Source organism: Mesoplodon bidens (genome assembly GCF_964165515.1).
Source record: "Mesoplodon bidens genome assembly, chromosome: 14".
In the NCBI taxonomy this organism is placed as follows: Eukaryota; Metazoa; Chordata; class Mammalia; order Artiodactyla; family Ziphiidae; genus Mesoplodon; species Mesoplodon bidens.
In genome coordinates this window covers 70,831,763-70,856,373 of record NC_138170.1, presented here as the reverse complement: position 1 = coordinate 70,856,373, position 24,611 = coordinate 70,831,763, and the positions used below count along the sequence as shown (strand labels likewise).

The window sequence follows — 24,611 nt, the reverse complement described above, 5'->3', positions numbered from 1 at the left end:
GGTGATTTAACTTAATAATGAGAATATATTTCTAAAACCAACACAGCAAGTTAATTTTTTATCTGCTTGCTAATAATTGCTTACAATTATACCTGAAATTTAATGAACACATAAATAAATTCTGATGACTCACCGAAAAACAAAATTACAAAGAACAAGGTTGGGGGCTTATACTAATAAAAATCAATAGAAATCTACCAAGTAATCAAGTCAATGATATAAGGATAAACCTAAAGATCAATGGAACCAACTAACAAGTCTAGGAATAGACAAATTGATGGTCAATTTCTGACAAAGATGCCAAGTAATTCAATGGAGAGAAGGTAACCTTTTCATTAAATGGTCCTGGAACAATTGGAAAAAAAATATGGAAAAAGTAAACTTCAGTCCATACCTTGCACTAGCTATAAAAATTAACTCAAACCCTTACCTTATGCTGACATATGAATGTTAACTTTAAAACGAATCACTGACCAAAATTTAAGGGCCAAAACTACTAACATTTTAGAAGAAAATACAGAATTGTTGACAAATTGGTTTAGGAAATTATTCTCAAGACACAAAAATATATACCAAAAAAATTTACATAATGGGCTTCATCAATACTAAAACGTTTTGATTTTCAAAAAGTCCTATTTAAGAAAAAGGCAAGGGCTTCCCTGGTAGCGCAGTGGTTGAGAGTCCGCCTGCCAATACAGGGGACACGGGTTCGTGCCCTGGTCCGGGAAGATCCCACATGCCGCGGAGCGGCTGGGCCCATGAGCCATGGCCGCTGAGCCTGTGCATCCGGAGCCTGTGCTCCGCAATGGGAGAGGCCACAACAGTGAGAGGCCCATGTACCGCACAAAAAAAAAAAAAAAAGGCAAGCCAGATTAGTAGAAAACTTTTCAAAACATAGACCTGACAAAGGGCTTGTTTTAAGAGCACATAAAAAAAATCTTACACTACAATGAGACATGCAATATGATTTCTTTTTTTTTAAAGGGTAAAATAATATAACAGACATTTCACAAAAGAAAATACGTAAATGAGCAATAAGTGCATGCAAAGATGCTCAATATTATTAGTCATCAGAAAAATGAAAATTAATCCACTGCTACACACTCATTAGAATAGCAACAGTTAAAGAGAGTAAAAATACGAAATGCTGGGAAGAATGAGAAGCATCCCAAATCCTCATACATTACAGTTAAAAACATAAAATGGTGAACCACTTTGGAAAGTAGTATCAGTTTAAACAAACATTTACCATAGGATTCAGCCATTTCTCTCTAAGGTATTTACCCAACAGAAATGAAAACATATGGTCCCATGAAAATGTGTATGCAAATGTTCACAGCAGCATTATCATAATAGCCAAAAATAGAAGCAAACCAAATCTCTATCAGAGGAATTAAACAAATTGTGGTACACATACAGACATACACATACACACAGAGACACACACTTTGTGTGTCTGTGTGTGTGTTGCCCAAGGACTACTACTCAGAAATTAAAAAGAACAAAATATTAGTGTATGTGACATGGATAAATTTCAAAAACATTATGCTAAATCAGGATTAGGCATCTTTTTCTGTAAACGGCCAGAAAGTAAATGTGTTAAGGCTTTGCAAGTCATATGATCTTTCTCTCACAACCCCTAGCTCATCTCTGCTCTTGTAGTGCAAAAGGAGATATATATAACGCAAAAAGCAATGAATGTGGTTGTGTTCCAATAAAACTTCATTTACAAAAAAGAGGGAGAAGATTTGGCTCATGGGTTGTGGTTTGCTGACCCCTGTGCTAATGAAAGAAGTCTTCCTCAAGGACAGAGGTCACATCTTATAAGCCTCATAGCACTTATCCAAGTGCAAATCTAAATACTATGTCAACAAATGAAAAGAATTCAACATAATCAGATTAGGAAAAATTACCTGTGGATCTGATCTTGCCTGCTAGAGCGAACTGGAGCTAATCCATCTATTTCATCAAAAAATATTATAGAAGGTCTCATCAAATATGCCTAGTATAAAAAGGAAACAAACATTATTTATTGTATTAGTTTTCATTTTTAATTTAATTACTGTATTTTCTTAATAGGTAATATAAGCAAATGGTACAACATGCAGCAGGTAAGAAAGATTATACAGGAAAAAGGAAAGCTCCTTATCACCCCAGACTCTAACCACAAGGTCTCCACCCAGTAGACAACTAGTGTTTTCCGTTTGTTTATTCTTCCATACATGTCATTTATACACATACACAAACATGTATTTTTAAACACATTTAAACACACTATACACATTGCTTTTATTGTATAACACAGCCTATTTTATGTTATTGATACATTTTAATTCGCTTACATGTAAGTACATAAAGATCTGCTTCATCCTTTTTTAACAGCTACAAAATGCCGCACTATATGGATGTGCCGTAATTAAACGAGTCCCCTACTCATGGACATTTAAGCTGTTTTCAATCTTTTCCTATTATCAATAATGCTTGAACAAATATCTGTGTACATTTAACATTTCACATGAGTATAAACATATCAATATAAAAAATTATAAAAGTGGAACTTATGGTTCAGAAGGCATGTGTCATTCCTAATTTAGATACTTGCAAATTACCTTCCATTGATGTATCAATTTACCCTTCTCACCAGAAATATTTAAGACTGCTCACCAACAATTTATTATCAGACTTCTTGTTCTTGACTACCTTTTTAAGATAAAGGATGTTACCTCATTTTCATTCTAATTTTTATTTCTATTATCAAGGAAGATGAGTTCTTACATCTTAAAAGAGCCATTAAAATTGCTTTTTCTACACAAGTTCTGTTCATATCCTTTGCCAATTTTTCTATTGGCTCATTGGTCTGCTTACTGATTTCTAGGAGCTATATTTACTTAAAAATTAGACTCTCTCTATGAAAGGAAATGAAAATATTTTTCTACAAAGGGTATCATCTTTTGGTTTTGCTTACCATATTGTTGCCACGCAGTATGTAAAAAAAAGATTTTATATAGTGGATTCTTTTCTTCCATAGTTAGACTTTCCCTACTCTGAGATTAGAAACAAAATTCTCCTGAGTTTTCTTCTGGTACTTTCACAGTGTCATTTTTCTCACTAAATCTCAGATCTATGTAGGAACTTGATTTAAGGTAAATAAATTTTAGATTACAAATGAAAACTGTTATATAATTTACTCAAATTAATATAGTTTATTTTCATTTCAAAATTACTTAAAGCTAATTCTTAGTTCACAGGAAGGTCAGCTTATTAAAGAATGGATACAAATTTTTCATTTCTCCCTTACTGATAACGATATTCATTAAACTTCCAGTGTTCTCTAATAATTTTATTTTTTAAATTTATTTATTTATATTTGGCTGCATTGGGTCTTTGTTGCTACACACGGGCTTTCCCTAGTTGTGGCAAGCGGGGGCTATTCTTCATTGTGGTGCACGGGCTTCTCACTGTGGTGGCTTCTCTTGTTGTGGACAGAGCATGGGCTCTAGGCGAGCAGGCTTCAGTAGTTGAGGCACACGGGCTCAGTAGTTGTGGCACATGGGCTCAGTAGTTGTGGCACACGGGCTCAGTAGTTGTGGCTCACGGGCTCAGTTGCTCCGCAGCATGTGGGATCTTCCCGGACCACGGCTCAAACCCATGTCCCTTGCATTGGCAGGTGGATTCTTAGCCACTGCACCACCAGGGAAGTTCCTCTAATAACTTTAAATGAAGGACAATTCAACCACAAAACTTTGCTTTTTTTGAAAAAAAAAAACTTTATAAGGCTAGAATTACATAATAAGAGAAGAAGAGTAAAGATTTAATCATTACTTTTACATACATGAAACACAGCTCTTTTTTAGAACTATGGCCTCACACAATTGCAAAAAGGAAGTACAGTGTATTCAACACCAGTTATTGTGATAAGCACTTTACAGTTGACCTTTGTATACATGGATTTTTTTCAATAAATATATTGAAAATATTTTGGGGGAGATTTATGACAATTTGAAAAAACTCACAGATGAACTGGGTAGCCTAGAAATAGTGAAGAAATTAAGAACAAAGTGTGTCATGGGTGTATAAAATATACATAGATACTAGTCTATTTTATCATTTACTACCATAAAATATACACAAATCTATTATAAAAAGTTAAAATTTATCAAAACTTACATGAAGAAACACTGTACCTGCTCCATTTACAGTCGAGAGAAATGTTAACAAAGATGCAGTATTAAATCATAACGGCATAAAATTAACTGTGGTACATACTGTACTACTGTAATAATTTCATAGCCACCTCCTGTTGCTATTGCACTGAACTAAAGTGTTGCAAGTATCCGCTTAAAATGCCGTGTGATGCTAATTTTCTCCTCATGAGCAGTTCCTCTCTCCAGTAAATTACATATCACAGTAAAAAGTGATCTCTTTTTACTTAAAGTGATGTTGCGTATTTTTCTTTGTGTTTACTGCAGTATGGTAAACTTTAAATAACACCATGGGACCTATACAAAGTGCCACTATTGATGCTGGAAGTGCCCCCAAGAAGCAAAAAAAAGGCATGACATTACAAGAAAAAGTTGAATTGCTTGATATGTACTGTAGATTTAGGTCTGCAGCTGCAGTTGTGGCCATTTCAAGATAAATGAATCCAGCATAAGGGGTATTTTAAAAAAGAAGAAGAAAAGGAAATCCCTGAAGCTCTTGTTGCAGCTACACCAACAGGTGTGAAACCTTGAACTTTTTGCAAAATACCTTTTTATCTCATATTGAAAATGCAGCTTTTATGTGGATGCAGGATATAAGAAAAGCATTCCTGTAGACTATAATATAATTCAAGAAAAAGCAAGGTCATTCTATGAAAACTTAAAGCAAAAGGAAGATGAAAAATCTAAACCTGTAGAAATTAATGCCAGCAAATAATTTTAGATAGAGGTATGTGCATAGGATAGGGAGGATGAATTACAAGGATTTATGGAGCTGGATCATATTACCGGGAACACAGGAGTGAATTCCTGCCCCAACCAAAAGGCATTCACGTGGATTTTTTTTTATTCAAGTTAACTGGCTATTCCAAAGTTTTTTTTTTTCCTATTTTTGACGATTGGAGCCTTCAGATGCATGATGGAACTGTGTTTTGCATTTTTTGGTAAAAGAAGCAAAGCAAGGACCTGGAGATATATGCTGGAGCAATCTCCCTGGAAGGATTCAGCATAAGTAGATGGTAAACGTTTAAAGGGGAAAGGGAGGGTTGGTTTGTTTTTAAACATTTTTTATTTATTTTATTTTTGGCTGCGTCGGGTCTTAGTTGCGGCACGCGGGATCTTCGTTGAGGCACGCAGGACCTTTTGTTGTGGCACGGGGGCTCTTCGTTGCAGCGCACGGACTTCTCTCTAGTTGCGGCATGCAGGTTTTTCTTCTCTAGCTGTGGCGCATAGGCTCCAGGGCTCATGGGCTCTGTAGTTGTGATGCGCAGGTTCCAGAATGCATGGGTTCTGTAGTTTGCGGCATGCAGGCTCTCTAGCTGAGGCACACGAGCTCTGGCAGGGGCTTAGTGGCCACGGCATGTGGGATCTTAGTTCCCTGACCAGGGATCAAACCCGTGTCCCCTGAACTGTAAGGCAGATTCTTTACCACTGGACCACCAGGGAAGTGCTGGGGTTTGTTTAAAATAGTAAATCAGTAAGTCACTTCTAAATTTAAAGAAAACAAAATTGGAGTTGAAGAATAAGTAGGTTTCCAGTTGGCTATTGCTGTATTTCTTTGAAAAAAATAAACATTTTTTTAAAAATTAAAAAAAAAAAAAAAAAGGCAAGGTAACAGGAGAAGCACCATCTGCTGACCAAGAGGCAGCAAACAAGTTCCCAGACACAGTTAAGAAAACCACCAATGAGAAAGGGTATCTGCCTGAACAGGTTTTTAATGCAGACAACAGTGCCCTATTCACATTTATTAGTAAAGAAGAGAAATGAGCACCAGGATTTAAGGCTGGAAGGGATAAGCTAACTCTACTGTTTTGGGCAAATGCAGTCGGGTTTACGATCAGGACTGCCTTTATCTATAAACCTGCTAACCCCCGAGTCTTGAAGGGAAAAGATAAACACCAGCTACCAATCTTTTGGTTGTACAAGCAAGCCTGGACAATGAGAACTCTTTTTCTGGATTGGTTCCATCTATGCTTCATCCCTGAAGTGAGGAAGCACCTTTCCAGTAACAGACCCACTTTTAAAGTTCTTTTGATATTGGACAATGCCCCTGGCCACCCAGAACTCGATGAGTTCAATACCAAAGATGTCGAAGTGGTCTACTTGTCCCCAAACATAACAACTCTAACTCAGCCTCTAGATAAGGGGTTCATAAGGACTTTTCAGCCTCATTATAGACAGGACACTATGGAAAGGATTGTCAACACTATGGAAGAGAGCCCCAATAGAGAGAACATCATGAATGTCTGGAAGGGTTACACCATTTCTCTCCATTATTGTTAGAAAAAGCCATGAAAGCCACCAAGCCCAAAACAATAAATTCCTGCTGGAGAAAACTATGTCCAGATGCTGTGGGTGACTTCACAGGATTTATGACAGAGCCAATTAAGTAAATCACAAAAGAGATTGTAGATATGGCAAAAAAAAGGTGGGGCATGAAGGGCCTCAAGATATGAATCTTGGAGAAACTCAAGAGCTAACAGACATAACACCAGAGGCACTGACAGAAGACGAAATATCCAGAAGATGGATATGAGTGCTTCCGAACTAGTGCCAGGCAATGAGAAAGAAGAGGTAGCAGAAGCAGTGCCAGAAAACAAATTGAAAAAAAAAATGAAAAAAAAAAAAAAGAAAACAAATTGACCTTAGACAATCTGGCAGAAATGTTCCGATTACTCAAAACTGCTTTTGACTGCTTTTACCACATGGACCTGTCTATGATATGGGCACTGAGACTAGAGCAAACGGTGGAAGAAGGATTGGTACCATACAGAAACATTTTTAGAGAAATGAAAAAGCAAAAAAGTCAAGCAGAAATTATGATGTATTTTCATAAAGTCACACCAAGTGTGCCTGTCTCTCCTGCCACCCCTTGCATCTCCTCCACCTCTTGCACCTCTGCCACCCCTGAGACAGCAAGTCCAACCCCTCCTCTTCCTCCTCCGCCTCAGCCTGCTCAACATGAAAATGACAAAGGTGAAGACCTTTATGATAATCCACTTCCACTTAATGAATAGTAAACAATCATCATTCTGTACAGTTAATAAACTTTCTATTATGTATGTGTGCCAGTGTCTTCATGTGAAAATCTAATAACTGTACAGCAAGAACTGTATGAGACATTTTTGTCATAATTACCACTTAAAGTATTCATTGTGTAGACGATCGTGTACAAGACTTGTACTGAAATGGCCAGCATATCCTTACATAGGTATAAGGTGAGTGATATTTAATAAAAAATTAATAATGTGTTCATTTTCTTACAGTTTTATACCTTTGCTTTCAAAGAACTATATTACTATACAGCATGACCCTCTCTCGTAATTGGAGAAGCTGCATTTCAGCCAATCATCACAGGTAACAGTTTTTTTCCTAATATAACAATGTTTCCAATTCTGCATTATGAATATAACTGTAATTTGTGTATGCCATAAAAATTTTATAACAATTCATTCACTAGTGTACAGGCTAGGCTACCATGAAACAATCATACTGCTGCTTCTTTGTTATCAATGCATGAATCATTATACCTATAATAAATATGAATTTCTTTTTCATATTATCTTTTCGTTCTTGATGTCTAGTGTTAGTAATATGTATAACATCTACAGTGTTTTGTATCACATAAGACAATATTGATGTAGGTTGAGAGAGAGAATTCATCTTGCATTCAGGCAACATAAAATTTTGGTTGTGATATAGTACAGTACTGTAAATCTTTTATGATTTTCTTAGTAACATTTTCTTCTCTCTAGCTTACTTTATTGTAAGAACACAATATATAATACACAATACAAAACATGCGTGCTGTTTATGTTATTGGTAAGGCTTCCTATCAACAGTAGGCTATTAGTAGTTAAGTTTGCGGGGAGTCAAAAGTTATACACAGATTTTCAATGCACAGAGGCTGGTGCCCCTAACCCCTGTATTGTTCAAGGGTCAACTGTATACACTTCCTTTCAGTGAAAACTCACAGTAGTCCAGTTAGATAGGTATTATTTCCCCCATTTTATAGAGGAGGCAAATAAGGATCAGATGCTTTCATTTACTTAAAGTTACATACTTAACAGTAAAGCTAGATATAAACTAACACTTTTCTGACACCAAATATTGTACAGTCATCCCTCAGTATCCATGGGAGACTGGTTCCAGGACTCCCCGCAGATACCAAAATACGAGGATGCTCAAGTCCCCTATATAAAATAGCATATAGCACAGTCAGCCCCTACATATCCATGGATTCCACATCTGTGGATTCAACCAACCGGAGACGAAGTTGTTGCCTGAATCTGTGGATGTGGAACCAGCAGATATGGAAGGCCGACTGTACCTCCTTCATCTCATTTAGTGAATAGATCATATACTTAATTTAGGAATGCAGACTCTTCACATTTAAAAAGACAAAAATGACTATGAGCAGTTTTTTTAAAAAGAAAGCAAACATTTCAAATACTCTTACCCACAAAGAAAACTATGAAACAAATAAAGTAAATATAGATTTAAAAAGCAGATTTATGCTATGGTTTTGAATGAAACCAAGAGACATTCCTACCCCAGTATGAAGTGGCAAAAGGAATAACTCTTGTCAAAAATTTAAAATTAAGTCATGGACAATTTGCCAGCATTCCCAAGCTAACTCTTCCCTAATCCACCAATGTTATTTTGTATTATTTTCCAATTATTATTAAATTCTCTTGAAACATGAAGACTGCATATGTTTGACTTCCCAATGGACACTGAGCACCTTGAGGTTAAGAATTTTATTTTATTCCTCTTTCTAGAGCCCCCATTACCTAGAACACAGCAGTTTTTAATACTAATATAACTAAAAATAATATTTGAAGTGCTTGACCAATTACAAAGGACTTTGATACACATCAACTCAGTAATGGGTCTTCAACAAATGCTTGCTGAAAGCATTTTTTTAAATGTCATGTGAATTTCCTTAGACATAACAAAATATAAGTTGCATTACCAAGTATGAATGACTTCCTTCAGTAGCTCAAACAATTAAAAGTAAATTTATATCAGGACTAATTTTTATAAGTATTAGGAAATGATATTTATAAAGTTACCATTATATATAAATAGTAAAGACAGCCTACATGATACTATTCACTTACCTTACTCTGCCTTTTAAAAGCATTCACTTAATACTGAGTTCTTCCAATACCATATTTACAACTCATGAAAATAAATAATATACTGCTTGCTGAGATTTCTTGCAGATATTTAACTTCTTATGCTTGTTCTACTTCCTCAGATTATAATCTAGTGATATATATGTTATATCCAGGGTTCTCAAAAGCACTTAACATGGTATTATATGCCTAGTAGCCACCTCAATAAATATTTTGTGAATCATCTTAAATTAGTACTAGTGAAACTGCTATTAAATACCTCTAAGGCATACAAATTCAGATTACTGATCCTAAATTTAACATTGGAAATTGACTGGAATTGATTGGAAAATATGACTCGTCATGAACAGTTTGTATTTATAGACCAAACGTGTTAAGTATTCTAAAGAAGATATTCTCATATTACCTGACTTCACTTACCTGATCAAAAAGAAGCCTAAGTTGCCGCTCAGATTCGCCAACCCACTTACTTAGACAGTCTGCTCCTTTTCGCATAAAAAAAGCCACCTTTTTGTCTCCTTGACTGCACTCATTAGCTAACGCTCTGGCAACCAAGGTTTTACCTGTGCCAGGAGGGCCATAAAACAAACAGCCCCTAGAGGAATAAAGAATCAATAAAAGTAGATAAATGTTACCAACAGCACTAATAACCAATACAAAAGCATGCACCTATAATTCTGTAATGTATATTTTATTAGTATTAGACACTGATATAGCTTTTTGTAGTATACAGACAAAAGTTTCACTTTGTTGAGAGTCCTCAAGGATGTTCTCAAAGAACCAAGCTTTGGTACACAAGAAATAGTTCAATCAGAGTAGAGAGTAATTTGGCAAGCTACATCAAAATTTTAAAGGTACTTTCCCTAGGACCCAGAAATTTCACATTTTAGATTATATCATGTAGAAATAATCAAAAGAAAGTGATAAAGATAGATTTTTTTAAAAAACCTAAATGCTATCTACTAACAAGGGACAGATAAATACACCACTATATCTGCAATTTAAACGCTAGTATGATGTCAAAAAGAATAATACACACATTATTTATTGATATGGAAAGGTGTCTATAATACACTGTAAAAAAATAAAGTTACATAAGGGCATTATTGAATAATCTCATTTATATTAAATGTTTAAATGTGCATAATACAGGCAAAATATAAACTTAATATATGCATACATAAATAAAAGAAAGCTGTTCATCCCTAAGGAGTAGGATTACTTTCTGCTTATAATACTTTTTGTTTATAACTCCATTTTTTAAAGTTTCTCCCAAGGCTATACTACTTTAATGGCTTTGAAAAAAATAACAATTATTTTTAAAATTCAAGTTATATCGGGCTTCCCTGGTGGCACAGTGGTTGAGAGTCCACCTGCCAATGCAGGGGACACGGGGTTCGTGCCCCGGTCCGGGAAGACCCCACATGCCACAGAGCGGCTAGGCCCGTGAGCCATGTCCGCTAGGCCTGCGCGTCCGGAGCCTGCGCTCCGCAATGGGAGAGGCCACAGCAGTGAGAGGCACGCGTACCTCAAAAAAAAAAAAAAATTCAAGTTATATCATATAAGACGTAAATAAATTGCTACTATGATTTCTAAAAGCCACTGCATAATTACAGGCCAACTCTTAACCCAAATAGAAGATGACTCTTTAACAAGATTTTCTGCATCCTTAAACACAGGAATAATAAATTAAAGACACATGAATAATAAATTAGAAATAAAAAGGAATATTTCGCAGTTTAAGTCTATATGCACATCTTCAAAATATTTTATTCTGCCCAATTTCCTTTGACATAATTTCTCAGCCTTTCCTAATAGTTAACTAGCTAACCACCTCATGATCAAACACGATTAATCTGATCATAAAAATAAACTATCAAGCTTACCATTTCAAAAATACCACATCAATGAGTCAAAGAAACACTTTGCTGAAACTGTGCTTTCAAAGACTAACCAGTATACCTATCAAACTGAATGCTATTAGGAGACCAAATTAAGGAAAATCCACTTAGGCAATCCACTTGTAAATTCAAGGCCTGCATAAAGAATCTCATCCTGTGTCTGACTCTTAAATGCTAAAATATAAACTTCAAGAACACACTTAGTACCACAGCTTTTGAGCCCTAAATAATAAAATTTCATTCCTAATTCTCATTGCTAGACACATCAAATACATATGAAATATTTATAAATAATATTTAGATTTATAATCACCTACTAATTGAAATTTGATAAATTAACAGTAATAAAAATAATAAACATCTAGGACATTACTCACCTTGGAGGCTGAATTTTAAATTTTTCAAAAATTTCTGGATATAAAAGTGGGAATACTACCATTTCCTTAAGTGCATGAATATGATGGCTCAATCCACCTATGCTATCAAACCGCACCTTGGAAAGAAGTGGAAAAGTTTATTACAAAATAATTTTAACCGTTTATAGATTTCTTTTTAATTTATGAGATAATCTTATGATTCCAAAATATATGCCTTCAGCAGGAACTGAAGTTTAAACATAAAGTTCATATATAAAGTTAAACAGAGTTCAAAAAACTATACTTTGGGGAATTCCCTGTAGGTCCAGTAGTTAGGAGTCTGCGGTTCCACTGCAGGGGGCACGGGTTCAATCCCTGGTTGGGGAACTAAGATCTCGCATGCCGCGCGACAAAAGAACAACAACAAAAAAACCCCACTAACAATGGTGATCTTCTACTTTTATTGTGTGTTGTGTTAGAAACAAGTAATGAACTTTAAAAAAAAACTATTTATAGAAAAACATTTACAAAACTTACTGATTTATCAATGCTCATTGGATCAACATCAGCCAAGCTTGCACCCACTTTGACACGTTCTCGGAGAATACCACTAGCTAAATCTTCTGCTCTTAAGTTCATAGGCAAACATCTGAAATTCATAAACATTCAAGTAGATAGCATTAAAGTTTCATATTCTTAATGTCATAAGCAAGTTTAAATCTTTGTTGACACATTTTCATCATCCTCCCTTTTCTCATAACCCAGAAAATGACAAGAGATTTCATATTTTTAAACTACTTTTCCTAAATTCTTTTCAACAGGCCAGAAATAAATTTATTCACTAGAGAAAGCAAATAAGATCATGAATCTCTTTGTCCAAAAAACCCAATCTAGTCTAAATTAGAAAACATAACAAACCTGATATTCCACATTATATAAGCATAAAATAAAAAGACCTACTATAAATACTATAATATATGGCATTAAATGAACTCAAGCTTTATTATAACATTTAAATTTATCCTCAGATATTATGTGGGTATGTATACTCAGTTTACATGATTGAAGAAATAAATTTCCCTCCGTTTTATTCAAGGGAAACCAATTTTAGACCCTATTTTGAAAACTAAGCATTATCGTTTGTGTAACTACCTTAAAATACATTTTTAGCTACTTAAAATCCTATACGATATTAATGTAATTACCCCTAAGAAAATATAATCTACTTCCTCTTTTAACATTGCATAAACACCAAAAGATGACATAAATAGCCTAAAAAAAGTATAGTTTCTACAATGAATGCACTTTCACTGACATTTCTGAATCCTAACTTACTTTAAAAATCTATTTCCAAAGCAGGTAACAGAATAGTTCAGTTTAAAGAGGCATTAAATTCTTTTATTTAAACTTAGATTTTTCTCTTACATTTTCTTTCCATCATCCACATGTGGAACTCTTTTTAGCATACAATCTACACCAACCTAAACTTGTTTCCAAGACCAGCTAACTGAAAACTTGGTATTTCTACAATAGATATATAATGCCAAATTACAGAAATGCTTTCCTAAACGTAGAATTTCTAAATAAAATGTGCCTTTAGTATTATAAATATAAGCTCGAAAATTAACTTAAATTTTAAATAATAAATTATAATTTGATGCTTTAATAACTTACTAGACAAAATACTGATTCTCTCCTGCACTGAAAACTCTCAAGATTTTAGTGGGCCATGTAGCACTGAGTCATTTACTCTAGTTAAGCAAAGATCACCAGAAGCACTCATTAAACCAAAGCTAAAACAGGTTTTCCAACAAAACCCAAGGGCTCCTGAAATAATTCTATTAAAAACCAAATCTTACTCTTGAGTGCTATAATCATTATAAGCATCTAAAATCAACCTCATTAAGTGGATTTGGATTAGAGGAGAGGTACTGAAAAAGAGACTGTCCAAGAGGTTGGCCTCTTCCCCTGGCTCTTTTTTTACCTTCCCACACACTATTTTATTGAGTACTTACAAAGCAAGTAATTTATGGGAAGTTTCCCAAGGTTAGATTTCTACTCTAAAAATTAACTAAGTAAATACCAAGTCAGTGTATTACTCTAGACTAAAATATGTGTTAAGTATCACTGTTAGCAAAATGCTAGTACAGGTAAGAATCATATTCAAAAAGTTTAAACTGTTATTCCTTTTTTCTATCGTGGAAATAACAATTAAAACTTTACTAACCTATTTCTTGCTCTTGCCATGCTCTTTGATTTCCTTCTTTCAAAGCGTTCTTCATCAGAAGAAGTTGTGTCACTACTATGAATGGCATGCTTCTTTCTCCTATTTAAAGAGAGTAAAATCCTTAAAATCATTACAGCAGCAAAGGGCTTTTAAAAACACATTCTGAGCATCATAGCTACTACTAGCTCAGTAGAAAATATACACGGTCACTCATTCATTTGGCAAATATTTATTAAGATCCCTATACTCATGCAATTTACATCTGATGAAGTAAAAATATGGTAAGTTCTACAGATAAAAAAGAAAAACAGGAGGAGGAGGAGAGGGAGGCTATAATGTTTTAAATAGGGTAGTTCATAAAGGCATCAAGCAACAAATTGAATTTGCATCCAAATTTAGGGAATGTCTATCACTGGTTGATAAATAACATCAAACTCTTATTAGAAAAGAAAGTTTATCTTTTTCTCTTCTTATTTTCCCTTTCCCAAATAATCAGAAAACAGTCCAGACACTAAAGAAAATAATATATTGGTTTACAGAGAGACAAGGGTTTCTGCTTTCCACTTAAGACTTATATCCTGTTTGAATTTCTTATAAAATGTATAAAGTATTTTTGATGAAATAAGCAAAGAAATAGTTTACAATCAGAACTACTATGGAATAAGTAGATAATGTATCAAGCTAAAATCATCCTCGAGGAAAAGTAACACTTAATAAATGCTTCATTATTAATATACTTGATGACATCTCTATGATACCTATGGTAATCATACAAAATGGAATCATTGTAAATTAATTTACTTCAAACTCAAACTGGCTTTCAAGGATGGTCCACAGCCTGTGCATCCCTATTTTACTGCAATTCCCACCAACCATAATAGCAAACCCAGATTTTCCCCAACTCTCATTAAGATCTTTAACCTGTCTAATATTCCTTCTCCTGATTAATAGAAGTCCCTTCATTTCATCCTGCATCAGTTTTTCATGTCTCCCAAAACTTCAGGAAGACTGCTGAAATAACTACCTACTCAATCTTTGCAATTCTGATATATAACCTCTCTCCTACTTCTTTCTCTCCATCGGGAAAATGCCTGTTTCCAAGTTTCTTATTTACCGTGTGTGTGTGGGGGGGGGGGGGAGCCTAATATATAAAAATGTAATATATCTGAAAATAGCAGAAATGAGGTAGGCAGAAGCAACAGTGTAAGTATTGGGCTAAAGAAATGATTCCAGATGATAACTCAAATGCACAAAAACAAATGAAGAGAACCAGAATAATAAAAGGTTACTATCCAAAAGCTATAAGCATGCACTTGATTGACTTTCTTCTCTCAACTTTTTTAAATAACAGAGAATTATATAAATAACTTTAATAATGTATTGCTAGGTTTGTAAAATGTATAAACGTAACATGTATAACAATACCACAAAAAACTGACTGGACCTTAAAAGGGAAGGGACCACACCATATACAAAAGTAAGTCAAAATGGATCAAAGGCCTAAACACAGAGCTAAAACTATAAACTCTTAGGAAAAAACACAGAAGTAAATCTTCATGACGGCAGATATGGCAATGGATTCTTAGATATGACATGAAAAACACGAACAACAACAAAAAAGATAAACTGAACCTCATCCAAATTAAAGTCTTTTGTGCTTCAAAGAACACCATCAAGAAAGTAACAACTCATAGGATACAATATTTGCAAATCATATATCTGATGAGGAATTTGAATCTAGAATATATAAAGAGCTCTTACAAGTCAATGATAAAAAGACAACACAGGGCTTCCCTGGTGGCGCAGTGGTTGGGGGTCCGCCTGCCGATGCAGGGGACACGGGTTTGTGCCCCAGTCTGGGAGGGTCCCACATGCCGCGGAGCGGCTGGGCCCGTGAGCCATGGCTGCTGAGCCTGCGCGTCTGGAGCCTGTGCTCCGCAGCAGGAGAGGCCACCGCGTATCGCAAAAAAAAAAAAAAAAAAAGACAACACAGTTTTTACACAGGCACTAGACACAAAGAGACAGTTCTCAAAGGAAAATTTTAAAATGGCTAATAAGCACATGAAAAGATGCCTCATATCATTAGTAATCAGGGAAGTGCTATTCAAAAACCACAATGAGATACATTTCATACTCGTTAGGACAGCTAGAATCAAAGAGTCAGACAATATTAAGCGCTGGGAAGGATGTGAAAAACTGGAAGTCCCACATACTGCTGGAGAGAATGTAAAATGGTATAGTCACTTTGGAAAACATTCAAGCAGTTCTTAAATGATTAAGCATAAAGTAATCACATGACCCGATAATTCTACCCTGAGGTATATAGTCAAGAGAAATACAAAAATATATCCGGGAATTCCCTGGCAGTAGAGTGGTTAAGACTCCATGCATTCACTGCCAAGGATGCAGGCAGGTTCGATCCCTGGTTGGGGAACTAAGATCCCACAAGCCATGCAGCGTGGCCAAAAAAAAAAAAAAAAAAAAAAAACACACACATATATTCACATAAAAACTTGTACATGAATTTTTATAGCACCATTATTCATAAAAGCCAAAAGCTAGAAACAACTCAAATGTCCATCAACCAATGAGTAGATGGACAAAATGTGACAAATTCCTACCTTGGAACATTATTTGACAATAAAAAGGAAGGAAGTACTGATAAATGCTTCAACATGTATGAACCTAGAAAACATGTAAACTGAAAGAAGCCAGTCACAAAGACCACATATTATATTCTCATTTTTACAAAATGCCCAGAAAAGGCAAACCTATGAGGAAAGAAAGATTAGTGGTTGCTTAGGACTTAGAGCGTAGAAGTAGTGGTAGGAAGGTTAGAGTTAAAGAGAACAGGTTTCTTGCTAAGCAGATGAAACAGTATTTAAAATTGTCTATGGCAACAGTTCCACAGTTATCTGTGAATATACCAAAAAAAAAAAAAAAGCTGAATTATATGATGTGGATCTTAATAAAGCTTTTTTTTTAAAAAAAGCTAAGTGAGGGCTTCCCTGGTGGCACAGTGGTTGAGAGTCTGCCTGCCAATGCAGGGGACACGGGTTCGTGCCCTGGCCCGGGACGATCCCACATGCCGCGGAGTGGCTGGGCCCATGAGCCACGGCCACTGAGCCTGAGTGTCTGGAGCCTGTGTGCCTCAACTGAAGAGGCCACAACATTGAGAGGACTGTGTACCGCAAAAAAAAAAAACATAAGCTAAGTGAGACATCAGTAATGCTATTCCAGTCCTTTGTGGCTAGAGCATAGTTTTTACTAGATAAGAAACCGTCCTTTGGATATGTAACTATTTGCGAGCTAATTATGTTTTTTATTTTATTATGTGTTTTCACAACAAATGTTTACCAAAAATATCATGGAAGAGACTCAAGATAATATGAAATAAAAACAGAATGCTATGAAAAATCAGAGAACAAGAAAGCTATCCAAAAACTTTTTAAAATATTTGCCTAAATAAAATTGCAAGGATGGAAGATAACAAGAATAAAATCTCTCAGGAAAAAAAAAGGGGAGCGCAAAAAAGACAAAGAAAAATGAGAGAAAAGGCAAGTGCCACAGAGGACCAATGTCCAATGTTGGACTAACATAACAGTAGTTATTAAGCAGATAAGGGGAAAAAATGAAGAGAAGAAACGTAACAAAAAATAATACAAGAGGGGGCTTCCCTGGTGGCGCAGTGGTTGGGAGTCCGCCTGCCAATGCAGGGGACACGGGTTCGTGCCCTGATCCGGGAGGATCCCACATGCCACAGAGCGGCTGGGCCCATGAGCCATGGCCACTGAGCCTGCACATCCGGAGCCTGTGCTCCGCAACGGGAGAGGCCACAACAGTGAGAGGCCCACGTACCGCAAAAAAAAATAATAATAATAATACAAGAAAATATCCCAGAGTTAAAAAAAAAAAAAATCCAAACCAATAGGTCCTAGAGCAAGAGGCTCAAAAAAATGAACAAACAGGGCTTCCCTGGTGGCGCAGTGGTTGAGAGTCCGCCTGCCGATGCAGGGGACACGGGTTCGTGCCCTGATCCGGGAGGATCCCACATGCCACAGAGCGGCTGGGCCCATGAGCCATGGCCACTGAGCCTGCACATCCGGAGCCTGTGCTCCGCAACGGGAGAGGCCACAACAGTGAGAGGCCCGCGTACCGCAAAAAAAAAAAAAAAAAAAAAAGAACAAACAAACAAAAAAATATATATATACACATATATATATATATATATATATATTTATGTGCACCTACAAAGAAACAAGATATTAAACCAGACTGAATTCTCAACAACAACAATGTCATGGAGTACGGTGAAGCAAGAACTTTAAGGGTTTAGAGGAAACCTATTTGGATCTACAATTCTCTTAACTCACAAAACTACTGGGAATTATGAAAATAAAAGACATTTTCAAAGATGCAAAGTTGACTTCCACACATTCTTTCCGAGTAATTTAGTTGAGATTATATTCCTGCAAAATGAAACAGTAAAGCAAAAAGGAGAAAGACATCAGAGCTAGTAAGTGGTGGATCCAAACCATGAAAGCAATCTTAAGTCCTACAGCAGTCACTTTCCTGCAGGTCTAAAACAGTATCCCCCCAAAGTGGAACAGAAAGATGACATTAGGAGAGATGTCATCTGACAAAAAAAATATGAATGCTTTGGTATGTTCAGAAGCTTGGAAAACTTGAGACTACTTGAATGTTAAAAAGGAGAATTATTGGGACTTCCCTGGTGGTCCACTGGTTAAGACTCCGAATTCCCAATGCAGAGGGCCAGAATTCTGGTCAGGGAACTAGATCCTACATGCCAGAACTACGATCCTGCATGCTGCAACTAAAGATCCCACATGCCTCAATTAAGACCCAGCACAGCTAAATAAATAAATATATATATACTTTTTTTTTTTTTTTTTTTTAAAAAGAGAACTCTTGAAATCATCACCTTTACTGAGACTATCAGGAGATCTCATTGGGTCCTTTTTCTCCATTTACATGAATCACTTCAAGAAGCCCCACACATTCCTGTCCCTGAAGGAACATGTAGGCTGTGCAGAAGGTGATACAATCGCCCCCATTCCTATCCCTTTGAACTCTATGTTCCCCTTCACCCCACTATCTTTTTCCAAGCATTTGTCACCATCTGACACAATATGTTTATGTATCCATTAGTTTATCTCCCTCTAGTAGAATGTAAGCTCCAAGAGAACAGGAATTTTTACATTTTTAACTTCTGAATATCCAATGCCTTGAATGATATTTGGTGCGTACCGAAGATATACAACACATACTTGTTGAATGAAAGAATAAACTTAATTCCATTAAGTGGCCAGAGATAGTAATAAAATCCACAGAGGATATTTAACTCTAGCACTCTGTATAGCTCTATGATGAAAAACACTGTCATTACTCATAGAAATGTAAAAACTATTCATTGGTTTTCAACTCTTAGAATTAATCTAGAAATAAATCAAGTGAGGCTTAATAACTGTCCCAGAACAAACTATAAATGTTATCGGTCTTGGCAATATAAAAATGTAGAAGGAGTGAAGTGGAGAGAGTGGATATTAAGATCCTAATCTTAAAAGTGAGGAGTCAAAAGATACTGTCTATAGTTAATGAAACAAAAATGGAGATTCAAGTATAATGATTCAAATTTCCTGTGACCAAAGAGAACTGAGGTTAGTGTTACAACTGTATAAGGCTGAGGAAGAAATCAAAAGACAAGAAATAGAATGTCATTTATATAGTATATGGAAATAGCTATCAAAATAACCAAAAGCAGAAATGTTTAAATTGATTGCTAAATGACAATAAGATTGAAGGTGAGGAAAAGTGGGTTGGGGAATATTACTTTTATTAAACCTAGTCTACTAGCTATTTGAACCAAGTCTATGTATTACTTTGACAGGAAAAATTAAGTACAGAAAAAAGATCATCAGAAGCTAAGATTCAACACTGAAGTAAAAATGGCCCAAAAGCTGGTTGAGGTACAAAATCCTTAATTGGAACACAAAACCTAGGAATTCCCTGGCGGTCCAGTGGCTAGGACTCCGCACTTTCACTGCAGAGGGCCTGGGTTCAAATCTGGTTGGGAACTATAATAAAATCCCACAAGCAGCGCAGTGTGGCCAACAAAAAACAACCAAAAAACCCAAAAAATCCTATTAGCCCCAATGGCAAGATTATTAACAACCACCAACCCTCAAAGATATAATACCATTACCACAAAATATATTTCTTAATCATCAATCTTAATGGGGACATTCTAGAGGCATTCCCAATAAAGAAGTGGGGTACAAAATTAATATACAGAAATTAACTGTTCTCACATATAGAAATAACCACCTGAGAATAAATATAAGAATGAAGAATGGAATAATGGGGGTAAAAAAAGGACAGGGGCATCTTTTATGTAATATAATATTTATACATTATATATAATTTGCTAATAAATGTGGCAACTGGTATCAATGGAGAAATTATAGACTTATTGAATAAATGAGGTTGGGACAACCCATTTTCCACCTGGGAAAAAAGTTGGATCCATACTACAAATCTCACACAAGGATAAAATTCAAATGGATCAAAATTAAAGAGTAAAAAATGAAACATTAAAAATAAACAAAGGTTGTATATGCATAACTGATTCACTTTGCTGTACACCTGAAACTAACACAACACTGTAAATCAACTATATTCCAAAAAAAATTAAATTTAAAAAAAATCAGTATACTAAATGGAAAAAAAATAAAATAAAAATAAACAAAGGTGAACTTCCTTAAAACTCTGGATTTGGGAAGGCTTTTCTAACTATGATTCAAAATCTAAAAGCCTTAGTAGGCTAATAAATTTGATGACATAAAAAAAAATTTTTTTTCTGGTAAAGACAACCAAAGGCAAAGTTAAAAGACAAACTCTGACCTGAGGAAAAAGACTGGCAATTCGTGACAAACGACTGATCTCTCTGCTATATAAAGAAAGAACTACTAAAAATAGATAAAAAAGCAAGAACCTTCACATGGTCATATATTTTTGTAAAATTAGCAATAGTTATTAAACAAAAAAAGAGAGCAAGAACTTATTAAAAATAGGCAAACTTTACAAAGAGACATTTCAGAAAAAAAGTAAATGTCTTTTAAACATATGAAAAATTACTCTCATAAGAGATATAAAAATAAACCAAGATTTCATTTTCAATTCTCAGACTGGCAAAAATCCAAAAGTTTGAAAACATGTTTTGCTGGGAGAAATATGGAAAAATTGGCACTTTGATACATTGCTGGGTGGACTGCAAACTGATTCAATACCATTGAAGGTCATCAAAATTACAATTTCAGGGCTTCCGTGTTGGCGCAGTGGTTGAGAGTCCGCCTGCCAATGCAGAGGATATGGGTTCGTGCCCTGGTCCGGGAAGATCCCACATGCCGCGGAGCGGGTAGGCCCGTGAGCCATGGCCACTGAGCCTGCGCGTCTGGAGCCTGTGCTCCGCAATGGGAGAGGCCACAACAGTGAGAGGCCCACGAACCGCCAAAACAATAAATAAATAATTAATTAATTAATTAAAATTTCATATTCCCTTTAACTCAGAGATTCCACTTCTATGAAATTATCCTACAAATATAGTTGCACACATGTAAAATGATGATTATGCAAGGGTATTCATTATATTGTATTTTATAATAGCAAAAGACTGAAAGCAACCTGACTCTCAATAAAAAACTAATTTAAAAATTACAGTATATCTATATTATACATAGTAATGTTATACAACTATAAACATAAATGTGAAATTTCACTAAAATGAAAAGACAGTTAAAATAAATCAAGTGAAAAATACAAGGTGTGGACAATGTGCACAGTATGTTTTGTGTAAAAAGATGGGATAACAATCAATATATGTATTAGCACATATATACATACATATATATGAACATATTCTTTAAGGATATACAAACCAATAAAAATGTTTCTATGGGATAGTGAGAGGCTACTGAGGCTAGAAAAAAGCTTTTCATGTTTATTTTTTAATTTTATTTTTGAGCCATGGGGAATATATTACCTTTTCAGAAAACATAATAGACAAAATAATATTTCAAAATCAAAAAGCCTCCTTTGTATATATACCTAAAAGAAAGGGCAAAAGGAAACTAAAAGTAGCAAAAACTAATTGAATCAATGCACCCAATGAAAGCAATGTGAGTCTCTCAGATTCAACTCTGCTAAGAGACCAGAGAGCTGTACAGCTTTAGGGAACATAATTGTTAAAACAAAAACCCCTTTGGGCAAACTGAAACAGGAAGATAACAGTCACATATAGGGTAAAAACTATTAGTCACTAAAGAAAGATGCTATTTACTTCTTCATTGCCATTGTCATTAACACCATCAATACCTATATTCTAACTGGAAGGCATTATACTATGTATTACTTAAAGGAGGTATCTAAATGATAGATGGAAATATTTCCTCCTTTCAAAAACTAACAAAACATACCTGATATGACTCCTTCTTGCTGGAGATCTGTGAATATCAAAGAGCGTATTTTCCCTCTTTTTTTGATGAGCTGGTACTGAAAGAAAAAAAGAAAAGAAAAAGACAACATAGAAATAACTGATAATAAATCGATAAACTGATGTATTAAAGAAGAAGAAATTAGTTCTGTTAACTTTCTGAACAGAAGCCAGTCATATGTCTTCAAGTTCTAAATGCTGCCTAGAAGAAGCACAACAAAAATTAAAACTTTGTGATAAATACTGTAAGTTTCAAATAAACATTCTAAAAAAGAATGTTAAGCTAAATCTTTGTGACTTTGGGTTAAACAAAGATTTCTTGGACACATCACCAAAGCACAACCCATTAAAAAATTTTTGAAAGCGACTTCCCTGGTGGCACAGTGGTTAAGAACCCACCTGCCACTGCAGGGAACAGGGGTTCAATCCCTGGTCTGGGAAGATCCCACATGGCTTGGAGCAAATAAGCTTGTGTGCCACAACTACTGAGCCTTCACTCTAGAGCCCGAGAGCCACAACTACTGAGCCCATGTGCCACAACTACTGAAGCCCAGGTGCCTAGAGCCCGTGCTCCGCAACAAGAGAAGCCACCGCAATGAGAAGCCCACGCACCGCAAATGAAGAGTAGCCCCCACTCTCTGCAGCTAACTAGAGAAAGCCTGTGCACAGCAACGAAGACCCAAAGCAGCCAAAAATAAATAAGTAAATAAATTTATAAAAATTAAATTTTTTCGGGCTTCCCTGGTGGCGCAGTGGTTGAGAGTCCGCCTGCTGATGCAGGGGACGCGGGTTCGTGCCGCGGTCCGGGAGGATCCCACATGCCGCGGAGTGGCTGGGCCCGTGGGCCATGGCCGCTGAGCCTGCGCGTCCGGAGCCTGTGCTCCGCAACGGGAGAGGCCACAGCAGTGGGAGGCCCGCGTACCGCAAAAAAAAAAAAAAAATTAAATTTTTTCATAAACTGAAATTCATCAAAATTACAAATTCTTCTCTTTGAAAGACACTATTAAGAGAATTTTTTTAAAAAGCTACAGACTGAGAAACTATTTACAAATCACAAGGACTGATATCTGAAGTACATAAGGAACTCTCAAAACTTCACTAATAAAAAAACAAACAGTTGGGGCTTCCCTGGTGGCGCAGTGGTTGAGAGTCCGCCTGCCGATGCAGGGGACACGGGTTCGTGCCCCGGTCTGGGAAGATCCCACATGCCGCGGAGCGGTTGGGCCCGTGAGCCATGGCCGTTGAGCCTGCGCGTCCGGAGCCTGTGCTCCGCAACGGGAGAGGCCACAACAGTGAGAGGCCCACGTACAGCAAAAAAAAAAAAAAAAAAAAAAAAAAAAAAAAAACAAACAGTTGAATTGAAAAAATGGACAAGAGATTTGAATACTTCACCAGAGATAATGTTGGCAAATCAGCACATAAAAATATGCTCAACATCATTAGTAATTAGGGAAATGTAAATTAAAACTACAATAAATATGTATTAAAATTAACTTGAAAAAATGACCACACCAAACGTTGGCAAGAATATGGAGCAACTGAAACTCTCATGCACTCTTAGTGAGAATGTAAGCAGTATAATCACCTTGGAAAAGAGTTTGGTACTTTCTTAGAAACTTAAACATACACATAATCATAAAACGCAGCCATTCCACTCCTAGGTGTTTATAAGAAAAATGAAAATATATGTCCAAACAAAGACTTGCAAACATATGTTCATAACAACTTTATTTATAATAGCCAGACACTAGAAATGTCAACAATCCAAATGTCCATCAACAAATGAATGGATAAACAAATTGTGATATACCCATACAATGGAATGCTACTCAGCAATAAAAAGAAAAACACTACGGTTATAGTCGACGACATGGACGAGTCTTACAATTATTATACTGAGTGAAAGAAGTCAGACCAAAAAAAGAGTATATACTGTATATAAAATTAAAGAAAATGTAAACTAATCTATGGTGACAGAAAGCAGATGAGATCTGTCACTGCCTGAGGGTTAGGAGTGGGGAGGCAAAAGAAAGTTAGGAGTAGATTATAAACAGGCAGAACGAAATTTGGGAGAGTTGATGAACATGTTCATTACCTTAAGTGCGGTGACAGTTTCATAGGTATATCCCTCAGATAGTTCAAACTTGCCAAACTGTACACATGAAATATTATATATGCAAGAGCAGTGAACTACATATAAATTATACCTCTTTAATAACGCTTAAAAAAAAAAACTAGAAAAATGGCTCACAATCTTTTTTCTGTCCCAACATACCTC

The 24,611-nt window shown here is 35.7% G+C and overlaps 1 protein-coding gene across 4 annotated transcripts in view; it reads right to left on the bottom strand.

Annotated features, from left to right (window-relative positions):
• The window catches only part of ATAD2B (ATPase family AAA domain containing 2B), a 166,398-nt gene that overhangs the window by 93,576 nt on the left and 48,211 nt on the right, over nt 1-24,611 (bottom strand). For all 4 annotated transcript variants that reach the window (XM_081254850.1, XM_081254848.1, XM_081254849.1 and 1 more), the window contains exons 8-13: nt 22,317-22,392; nt 13,825-13,923; nt 12,135-12,246; nt 11,619-11,734; nt 9,761-9,935; nt 1,914-2,002 (exon numbers count right to left, since the gene is read on the bottom strand). In XM_081254850.1, coding sequence (XP_081110976.1) covers nt 1,914-2,002; nt 9,761-9,935; nt 11,619-11,734; nt 12,135-12,246; nt 13,825-13,923; nt 22,317-22,392 — 667 coding nt within the window. The remainder of the gene's footprint in view (nt 1-1,913; nt 2,003-9,760; nt 9,936-11,618; nt 11,735-12,134; nt 12,247-13,824; nt 13,924-22,316; nt 22,393-24,611) is intronic.